This window comes from Misgurnus anguillicaudatus, chromosome 24 (genome assembly GCF_027580225.2).
Source record: "Misgurnus anguillicaudatus chromosome 24, ASM2758022v2, whole genome shotgun sequence".
NCBI lineage: Eukaryota > Metazoa > Chordata > Actinopteri > Cypriniformes > Cobitidae > Misgurnus > Misgurnus anguillicaudatus.
The window spans coordinates 49,552,133-49,563,219 of NC_073360.2; the positions used below are offsets into that span (position 1 = coordinate 49,552,133).

General features: G+C 35.8%; 1 protein-coding gene across 1 annotated transcript; it reads right to left on the reverse strand.

Annotated features, from left to right (window-relative positions):
• Positions 1-594: 594 nt before the first annotated feature.
• LOC129437211 (uncharacterized) lies at positions 595-10,420 on the reverse strand. Its single transcript, XM_073862898.1, has 3 exons — positions 10,150-10,420; positions 6,459-6,978; positions 595-1,716 (listed from the first exon to the last, which is right to left on the reverse strand). Exons 1-3 carry the CDS (start codon positions 10,186-10,188, stop codon positions 686-688), a joined length of 1,590 nt encoding a protein of 529 aa, XP_073718999.1. The 5' UTR covers positions 10,189-10,420; the 3' UTR covers positions 595-685.
• Positions 10,421-11,087: the final 667 nt, after the last annotated feature.

Below are 11,087 nucleotides of genomic sequence, written 5' to 3' on the forward strand. Positions count from 1 at the left end.
CTCGAGCTCCCCTGGGGGTTTTGTTCATTTAATTGATCCATAGCTAGATTTGGGTTCCTCTTCACAGAGGCTGCGGCTAGGGGTGCTAGCCCATAGACCCCAGTTGCTGTGTTCCCGAGCTGCCATCTGTCTCTTCAGAAGTCACCAACCTCTTCTTGGTTGTCAACCAGCCTGTTCCTGGTAGTGTCTGACAGTTGTAATGATAACATTTATACATGCGTGTATATAATTATGTATATTTAAACACACCACACACAAATATATTATGTAAACACAAACTTTTATTTTGTATGCGATTAATCAACTAATTTTTTGACAGCCCTAGAATATATATTAATGCAATAAACATGTTTGGACTTAGTTTTAGTGTTTTTTACACCACTCAGTGACTGGTGCCACCATATTGAGGCCCAGCGCCACCAGCTGTACAACTTGGGTGGTGCCAGTACCACCCCTCTCAAATGTCAGTATGGAGCCCTGTCCTTATTCCTCGCTTGGAATCGTTTAGAGCACTTTGAAACAGCGTTGAAATTGTAAAGTGTTGTTGTCCAATAAAGTCAATTAAAATGAGCAAAATCCTGCAATGTTTTTCTCAAAAAAAAACTTAATTTCTTCTCGACTAAACAAAGAAAGACATCAACATTTTGTATGACATGGGGGTGAGTAAATTATGTAAAGTATTCCTTTAAGGTTTCTTTCCCGTATGAAGTCTCTGATGGGATTTTAAGGAACCTGACTGAGCAAACGTCTTATCAACCTGAGAGCATCTGAAAGGTTTATCACCTGTATGAGTCATCAGGTGTGTCACTAAACTGTCATGTCGATCAAAACTCCTCCCACAGAGATTACAGTGATGAGGTTTCTCTCCAGTGTGAATTCTCTGATGAACTCTTAATTGAGATAGATCGGTGAAACTCGTTCCACATTGAGTGCAGATGCAAGGTTTCTCTTCAATGTGAACACTCTGATGGTCTTTCAATTGAGCCGAGTAATTAAATGTCATGTCACACTGAGAGCATTTGAAAGGTTTATGACCTTTATGAGTTCTCTGGTGCTTATGTAAGTTTGACCGTTGACTAAAACTCTTCCCACAGACACTACAGTGATAAGGTTTCTCTCCAGTATGAACTCTGTGATGAATTCTTAATTGAGATGGATTTGAGAAGCTCTTTCCACATTGAGCGCAGACGTAAGGTTTCTCTCCAGTATGAACTCTCTCATGGACTTTTAAGTAACGTGACTCCACAAACGTCATGTCACACTGAGAGCATTTGTAAGGTCTTTCACCTGTATGAATCCTCTGGTGCCTTATTAAGTGTGACTGTTGACGGAAACTCTTCCCACAGACACGACAGTGATGAGGTTTCTCTCCAGTGTGAACTCTCTCGTGGACTATCAGCCGATATTTATGACAGAAATGTTTATCACAGTGTGAACAATGATAGAGTTTCTCTTTAAAGTGAATATTCTTTTTCTCCTTCTTCTTCTTCTCTCTGTGGTCTTCTGAATGAAGTTTCTTCTCTTGTAAGGTAGTAAAGCTGATCTCAGATCTGGTGAAGAGTTTCTGTTCTGTGTGTTTTCTCTCATGTCTCTCTAAAAGTCTCTGTGAGCTGAATGTCTTTTCACAGGTGATGCAGGAAAGAGTTTGTGCTGTCGGTCGCTTTTCTGATGTTGAGGACGTTATTTCTATATCCAAACATGAATCACTCTTCACATCTGAAAGAAACATGAAACAATTTAATTGTCTTTTCACTAGGGGTGTGACGGCTATTATATAACCGTGAGCCGACGGTTATAGTTGAACACCGTCATTAGAACTCTATAACTGCCAAAACCGTGTTTTATATTTTTATCATAAAGAATGTTTAAATACTTATTAAAAAAAATTGTTAACAGTCTGTGTTACACGCCCAACCATGTTCTCATGCAGTGAAAAATACATCGCGGAGCAGACACTGACCATGTTTACATGCACCCTCATAATGTGATGATAATGGGATTTTGGCAATACTGTGAATTTACCTCATGTAAACGCAATACTTCAATTAAAATAATGCGATTAAGCTCATAATTGCAGTAAGTATAATCGTATTAAAAGAGGTGACGTGTGCAGTTTTTAATCGCAGTGTGCGTCCAAGTAAACGCTTTAATCGCATTATACCGCACTAACTGAAGTGCGCGTGTGTTTTAGTCACACACCCCAAGCACAAATTCCTTCATCCAGAAACAGCTCAAATGACACGACAGCAGTGTATAAAACCCTTAAGATGAATGATTATAACAATAAATATATTAGTGACCACATCATAATGATAACTTCATGCTAATTCGCTTACGCACGCGGCACTCACGCAAGGCCCTTGCCATTAATGGCAATAACAAATATTGTATATTTCTTGTAATAAAAACGTTATGCAATTGTTTATATGTCACTGAATGTAAATATTAGGGATGTAACGGTTCAAATTACTCAGAATTCGGTGTGTATCATAGTTTTAGGGTCACGGTTTCGGTACGTTTCGGTACACTTTGGTCACAACAGGGCTTATTTACAAAAATTAAAACCTAAGCCATTTTAACCTCTGCCAAAATCAACATTTTACTAAGAGCACTTGTATTATAATACTAGATGTACCAACTTTACTGTGCACTTCAAATGATTTGATTCTTTACAGAGAACCGTTACCCCCAGTCAGGGAGCTACACTGCGACCAAAATGGTCGCATATGCGACCTTTTGAACTGCCGTTGCGACCCTAATTTTTAATGGGTCGCAAATGTGCTACCTAATGTTTTAGACAATATGCTATGATTTACTATGTGCATTTATTAAAACATAAATGTGGATTTTAAGAATACGTTTTATAACGTGCTCTGAGCCATCAACACGTTGGCTTCATTTTGCGTGAAAGCACGTCGTGTCTCTCCCCATCAGTGTGCGTAAAGTGTATTTCTTTTACTTTAAATGTTATTTGTAATCGTTATGCTTGCTATGGTGTTACATGATGTTTTGATTGTATCATTATTTTAATACATAATAAAGCATTAAAAAAAAAAAAAAAATGAATTGGGTGCGTTGCGACGCAAGCGCAGTGTCTTCCATGTTTCTGAACTTGAGCAGAGGTCTTTCTTCACTGAGGACGCGGGACCCGTATGGTTCCGGGTTTATATTTTAAATGGTCTGTCGGGCCCGGTTAGGTCCTAGTTTAATTACTTTGGGTCCCAAGTCTGATTAATATTGAGTTTATAACCCGAGTCGATCGGAAAACGGCCATGAGCGCTACCGCGCTAAAGCTCGAGTGCAGTTTAGCGTGCCTTCGGTTTCTATGGCGATGGTTCTTGTTACGACCACGCGCTGCGTTTTCTTTCTCACATGTTTTTAATAATCTTATTATTAATAAACCATATATTTTCTAAAACCATATCCATATTAAGTTTGCACAGATTGTAGCAAAAAAGCAGTGCTAATGTCAAGCCATTGCACTAAACGAGCAAAGCAATGTAAAGTTTGTCACCGGGACAGTAGATTTGAAAATAAAATAAGTGGAATAATATTATTGAAATAATAAGTGGATTAAGCTTTTTAAATCGGCAAGAGAGAAATAGAAAGATAGAGCAGAAGCAGTAAAAGTGCCTATTTAATAGAAATTATTACCATTATAACATCAGTCACATTTATAATCTATAGACCTGCACTGTCTATTAATATACTATACATAGTATTGTATTATATTGAGTTTGATAAAAGGGGTCTAATTGCTTCATATATCAGTGCAAAAACAGTAAGTGTTTTCGTGGTGCTTTGACAAACAGTGTCAGCTTTGTTAATGGCAAAGAAAGTTTGGAGTGTTTAGATTAATGAAATATAATGTGAAATTAATATTAATTTTCAATAAATCAAAGTATTGTGTTGTGTCACACATTATTAGTTCTTCGTCATATGTATAGTAGACCATTATTTGTCAGTGGGTAATGATTGCCCTTTTTACCGGTTACCACCACCAAGTAAATTTCAGATCTGTGGGAAACACTGACTGCAACGTTTAAGAAAACAAGGCGGCATGTGGTTTAAAAGATGGCAAGTAAAATAAAAAGCATATCTGTATGCAATACAGTTTCATTATTGTTCATTATTAACCAGAGCGCCTTAATATAACTTGAAAAAAATATGTGCGACCAAATCATATTTTGCGCCAGTAACTGAAAAAGTTGGTAGCGCAAGTGCCACCAGTGGAAAAGGTTAGTGTAGTTCCCTGCCCCCAGTAAATATGCTGTTCTTGTTGCATTTACACAGCGGGTAACCAGCAAATGTCCTCAACTTGCTGGGTTTCGCGTAACTAAACAATGAATTTAGTAGTTTGTGTAACAATATAAGCGTTGTCAGTGTGGTAGAAAAAGCAGTACATTTCACAGCAACTGCATCAGCGCTGGATACCTGAGGTAATTTTATGCTACAGACCTCAGCAATGAGCTTTGCTACTGCATTTAAAGTGCACGTGCACTTAAAGTTCAAATAGATTTGATTGGCTGTCAATGGTTTATCGTTCATCAGGTGGGACAAAATCGTTAAATCGCTATCATTATAGTTGTTACGTGAACTCCGCTATTATCTTTAATATAAAAAGATTTTCAAAACTATATTTTTATAGTTATCGTTATAATGTGAACACCCTTTACACTGCAAAAAATGATTTAAGGTCTGATACTTTTGGTCTAAAACTTATTTTCTTGGGTCGTTTTGCTCATCAAGAAAAAGCATCTTAATTTAAGAATTTTTAGATATTTTTACTGAAAACAAGACAAAAATACTAAGAATTTTTTCATTACAAAATCATTTTTTGCATTGTACAGGCACTGATAATATTTCTGTCTTCATCACGGCACCGAATTATGAAATACATCCATAACAACGTGTTTGACGTGTTATTAAACATATTAAACAAAGTCTCACCTTTCAAATCATCTCTTCCTTCTAGTTAATTTATAGCATCAAATAAACATGAATGACCATGAAAAGGAATGTTGTTTTAACCGCGGAAAGGCGTCAGGAGAGTGTTTGCCGCGGATAGCCATTGTGCTTTTACACCGGCTGCGTTTGCAGTGCATATTGTGAAGTTTAATAACAGTATAAAAATCTCAAGTTCACATTACTTTATTTTACATGCACTTATGAGCAAAACCTCTTTTTGAAGGTCAGTATAATATATATAAAGTGATTTGTTTAATCCACATTCGTTTTCATGCCGTTCTGGTCCGTGTAATGACAGATATAGACACAATACACACAATTGTAGACATAAGAAGCCTGTGGCAAAAATCTGTTTCTCTGAAAATTATTAAGATAGAGGAGGATTTATTAGTGCTGGACAGAGAGTGAATGACAGCGCAGTCTTCTGGTTAAAGTGTGTTTTTAAATATTTCATTGCTTTCTGTTAAATTGCTCAAAGTCATTACTGTTTAAAACACACTTGGCATCACATTCATGATTTTATGTTAAAATGTCTCTTTTGCATCAATCCACCAGCACTTAAACGAGCAAAACGCCATAACTATGAGCAACGGACAAAGAATACGCTGGCAAGTAATTTGTGCATTTATACGGGCTGTTAAAGAATTGTATATAATATTTGCATAATGACAGGGCTCCAGACTGCCACCAAAATTTGAGTGTGCGCCACTGAATTTTTACATCCATTTTACATAAATTTGACCTTTTTTTGTGATGTGACACTGAATTTGAAACAGCACATTGTACTTTCTGCATCTATCATCAAAGTATTTATTAGTAATACAGTGGAAGTGAGTAGAAATGTGAATATTTGGTTAGCATGTTGATTTACAGTGTGTGCCCCTAAATTTTCTGATTGTGCCCCTAAAATTTTCAGTTGGGGGCCACCGTGCTCCTAGTGAAAAAAGTTAGTCTGGAGCCCTGTAATGGCTTAAATAAAAAAGCGGATAAAAACTAAAAACATTGTCAGGTGACATCAGCAGCATGCGCTGTAGTCTGCTCATGAATGTGCAGTGAATCACCAAATTGTTGAATAAAATCGTTCGTTTTGTTTTCTTTGTGCACAAAAGTATTCTTGTCGCTTTAGAATAATATTATTATTAAAATACTGATGGACCCTTTGGTGACGTCTTTCCTTCTTTTCTGGGGAAAGAATTGTGAAACTAACTGAAGTCAATGGGACAGACAGAAGCCTCCCAAATTTCATTAAAAATATATCAGAAAATGTGTTGTGAAGACAATCTGGGGACTTGGTAGTTTAGAATGACATATGGGTAAGGTGAACTAAACATTTAAGCATACATGCCTGTTCCTCATTAATTATTAAAGATATCCTAAACTCCTGTAAAATTTTAGTACTTACATTTTTTGGTCTTTTGATTAGTGAGTTTGTGACTGAAAACAGGTGCTCGCATAAAAATGTAAAAAAATACAACAGTTAAGAGACATACCTGATGGAATAAAATCATTATCTTCATCAATGCAATCTTCCTCTTCTGTGGGTTCAGTTTTGATTTCTATGGGTTCAATTTTTATTTCTGTAGATTCAGTTTTGATTTCTATGAGTTCAGTTTCTATTTCTGTGGGCTCAATTTTGATTTCTGTGGGTTCAGTTTTGATCTCGATCATGAGGTTCGTGCAGTCGATGAGTTTGACTGAACACATCTGCAGGATCTGCTGCTGTTCTCCAGCGTTACAGACAGAATCTAGACACTCTGTGGAGGTTTGATCCTCCTGTAAGCTCTTTTTACTGTCACACACTGTAGTGTCCTGAGCATCTGTGAGCTTTGACTCAGTATAACAGAGTAAAGTCAGACTGAGATCTGAGTCCTGTGTGTGTCTGGATTTCTCTTCAGAGAGTTTAGAGTCCAGCAGTGGTTGTGGTGTGCGGCTCTGATCTCTGCTCATACACACTGAATCCAGACTCCCATCATCAGTTACATACACTGAAGATTCACAACAATCCACATCCTGACAACACAACACACAGAGACAGACAGTAAGATTAGAAATTATTTGATGTTGTCACACAAGAAACATGTTTTACCGCTCATCATAAGTCTCATAACACTGTGTTCAGCACAAACTGGGCTACAATATTATATGAGCTACATGCATGTACATGTTTGTATTTTTGAGAGAAAAGTGTGTATGCGTGGTTTTTGAAAAAGCTACATTTTGAAGTCACTAATATAAGTCCACAAAACTCATTCTAAACATGTTTTCACAAGACTTTTCAAAACATGATCTAGCAGTCTAGAGGTTTTTCTGCATTTGTATTCAGCGATACAAATTGTTATATTTTTAAAAAATTTATTGATTTTTAAGCTATGAGTATTGATACACAAGTCCAATTAAAATCCCCCGTGTTTACCCCCGTTCGCATTGCAGGAAGAGCGATTTGGTCAGCCAGCCGCTAACAAAGCTACCAACCTTTATGCATTTTGCGTAACAGATATGCATCTAGACATGAAACTACGCTGCTATGATCTGTCACTTGAAAATACGTGAAAAGCCATTGATAGCTTTGAGTTCAACTGTCTGTGCATTTGCGCACTTGGCAACTCGTCTATCGGTGTAACTGCATTGGGCAGAAACCTGTTGGGAAAAGAAGACTTCGACCAATCATAGCGCTAGTTTTAAACTCTTTTAAAACAGAGAGCGGGGAGCTGTCAAAACTGTATTACAAAATTGTATTTCATCTCGCTCTATCTTCATGCTGTGACTTGTTTTACAAAGGAAGACGGTTCTAAACACCGTTTTAAAGGTAAATGGGCAGGATATGGGAATTAAGCCTGCCAACCAGGTCATCTAGACCCCTTTTACTGTTGCACGTGCCCCAGTGTAAATCTACCAAGTGTCCTATGTTCTGCCTCAAGTTTAAGTTTTACACCCAGTATTAAATTTATTTGGTGGTATATTCATTTACATTGCTAATCTTGGCAAACCAACTGAACTATATGAAAAGTAATTCATGCTTTTAAATGCGTTGCAGTCGCACTTTAAAGGAAAAGACAAACTGGCGCAAGCAGCACGCAGAACTCAATGTCTGCAAGCCGATCGTATGTGTTTCCTTTTTGTAGCATGCAGCCGTGTGTGATGGCACGCCAGAAAACTTAATTAAGTTTCTAAATAATATCAATCATATTCAATCCTTACTGGCTTCCATAGATGGATATCAGATTTTTTTCTTTGTACAGAGCAGGGAAATATAAGCAGAGAGTATAGATGATGAGGGAAGTAAAATAAACTATATGCATTGCTCAGCTAGTCAAAACCATAGTCAAGTCTAGAGGATTGCATTATTGCTGAAAAAATCAACACATGCTTGTGTACTGTTCTGTATTGTCAGATATGAAATTAATTACTGTTTAGTTTACTAGATCTAATTTAGGATACTACATAAAGTTGGCATACAACATATTAATAATGTTTATGTTAGGTGTGTTAAAGAAAAAGTAGTGGGACGCCTGTGCCCTGTACAACTTCATGTCAACGGGCCTGCTGGAAAATAAAGCAATGCTATTTGTTGATTCTTTGTTATTTATAATGTCCCATGTATTTAAGACACATGCCAAAATGTTTATGTTCTGTTTAAGAGGCATATTTGTTGGGTTTGCATTCATTAAATGCAAGCTGTAGACTCTCTTTCAGTCAGAGACATATATTATATTGTGTAATTGATGCTTTTAGTTTTAGAACAAGTAAATAGAACACTCACAAGATGTCACCAAAATCACTTTGTCCCCTTTAAATCTTTCAGAAATTGATGTAAGTGTATCGGTTTATATCAAATCGGTGGCTAAGCAGATCAAAACAGATGAGTATCGTGTATCGGATTATGTGTATCGCTACAGTAGTGACTTGGTCAGTTTGAAACACGATCCGAACCAATGATTCAAAACAAAAGATTCATAAATGTTTTGAGGCTTCATGAAGCAGTGCTTCAACATCGCCATCACTAGAGCACATTGTTTTATAGACGCAATTCCTACAGGAGTATTAATGTTATTCAAAGCTAATTGTCAAAACAGCAATGTGCCCCCTCCCTTTGTTGATGTACTTGACACACACAAAAAAAAAAACTTCTCTTTAAGCCTGCTGATGTTATTCATGTCAATATAATTATTCATTCTTTGCTGCAGCAAGACAATGCGTTTCATTCACTAAGCATGCAAACAAATTACCAAACAAATTTTTATTAGTTAAATATTAAGTAAACAAAATTACATTCAAAATATTACAGATACTTTCCAGTGAATACATTTCTTGTTAAATTTTAAAAGGATATTGATCTAAACTCCTCTTTTTGTGATACAGCAGAAGAATCTTTATTTCATTTTTTGTGCACTGCTCTCATGTAAGAAATGTATTGAAAGATTTATCTAGATTTATAATTGTAGATATTGACCCCACCTTTTCTCTATATTTAGAAAATGTTTTATTTGGCATTACAAAGATTTCCTCCAAATATAATTTATCATTAACTTTATTTTAATTCATGCAAAATATTCATAAATGCAAATATAAAGATAAACCTTTATTTTTGGTTCTTGAAAAAGAAATTAAAATATATGAAGACAATTTTTCTCAAGTAATAAGAAAGTAAATCATATGCAATATATGTGAATCTTTGAATATATTTGTGTACCTCCCCCTGACTTTATGCATGTTTACTGTTCATTGTATTGTTGTGTTATTTTGAATGTCTATCTTGGTCTGATGTAAATTTAATTCATTATAATAAAAATAAAAAACTTGAGCGCATTGTTAGCTTATGCTATATCTAAAACAAACAGTTGCTGTATGGTCTGTAAAGTTTGTGTATTTGGACTCAACTTTTACGTTTTAGGGATATAACTTTATTCTTTTCTATTGAAAACACAGGAGGACACTTGGACTTTTAGATTGTTTTAGGTTTGTTTTTATTCCTTTCTTTTAACAGTCTTGAGTTTTAGTATGTTGTTTTAAGTTCAATGTAAACCTTGTAAATACATCTTCTATACAACTTATTCATTTTGTCTGTCTCATCCTTTTAACTCTTTTAATCTCACACAGAGTAAATCTGATTCTATTTTAAACAATTTGTAACTCAACCTATGCAATAGTGATTCAGGTAAATGATGTTTAAGCTGTACAAACCTCTCGATTCATTGTTAAATCTCCTCTTGACCTCAGCATTGTCTCCAGTAACGCCACCTCTTTCTTCAGCTGAGAGATTTCTGTGATGAAATCATCAATATATCCAGCATGGACAGATCAGTTCATACTCATTTACAGCACATCTCATCATCAACACTAAAATACACAGAGACACGACTCTGTTTACACCCAATAAAACACGCAAGAGAGAAAAACACTGATGATACACAAACACATCACACGCGAGCTCTTTCTTCTTCTTTTGTGGGTTTACTGGTGGGTTGCAAACCAACTGTAAAGGGTCATACCGCCACCTACTGTACTGGAGTGTGACAAAGATAATCTGTATGAATCTGATTCAATTCTATTAATTACCGCGATGTTTTTTAGAACCTCATTATTGCACTTATTAGCCTACCCGTATTTGTCCCTTCATTTAAAATATTACCCATTGTGAATTCTGTAATAACCATTTCTTGTACTTTCGAGCTCTTTCTTTCTTTAGTGAGTTTATCTGAAGACTAAAGAGCTGCAGCGCCTACTGCTGTACTGAAGACAGAAGACACACTGCTTTACAATGGCGTCTCAATTATGACCAGAAATCATCATAAACTATTGACTAAATGAAAAGAACGGGTGGGAAAATAATTGCTGAAGAATAAAGAAAAACATCAAGCTTTTAAAGTCATAAAGATAGCGTAGGACAAAGAGATTGTGATCAGATTAAAATTACAAACACAAAACGTGTCACAACATTTTCATTTCAATTAGGTAATGTTGCAGCACAACATTTAAAAAAAACAGCCTAAATAAAAACAAAAAGGAAGTTTAAAAAACTTTCGAAATATATTGGCATGATTTCTTTAAGTGGTAAAAAAGCATAACTATCACATCCAGACCAAAATGCAACATTTCTGAGACATTGTGTTGAGGTGTTA

Coding starts and splice junctions, on each gene's coding strand:
- LOC129437211 (XM_073862898.1), bottom strand. CDS start 10,188: ATGCTGAGGTCAAGAGGAGATTTAACAATGAATCGAGAG. Junction 6,979..10,149: donor ATTTAACAATGAATCGAGAG/GTTTGTACAGCT, acceptor TTGTGTTGTCAG/GATGTGGATTGTTGTGAATC. Junction 1,717..6,458: donor TAATGATTTTATTCCATCAG/GTATGTCTCTTA, acceptor TGTTTCTTTCAG/ATGTGAAGAGTGATTCATGT.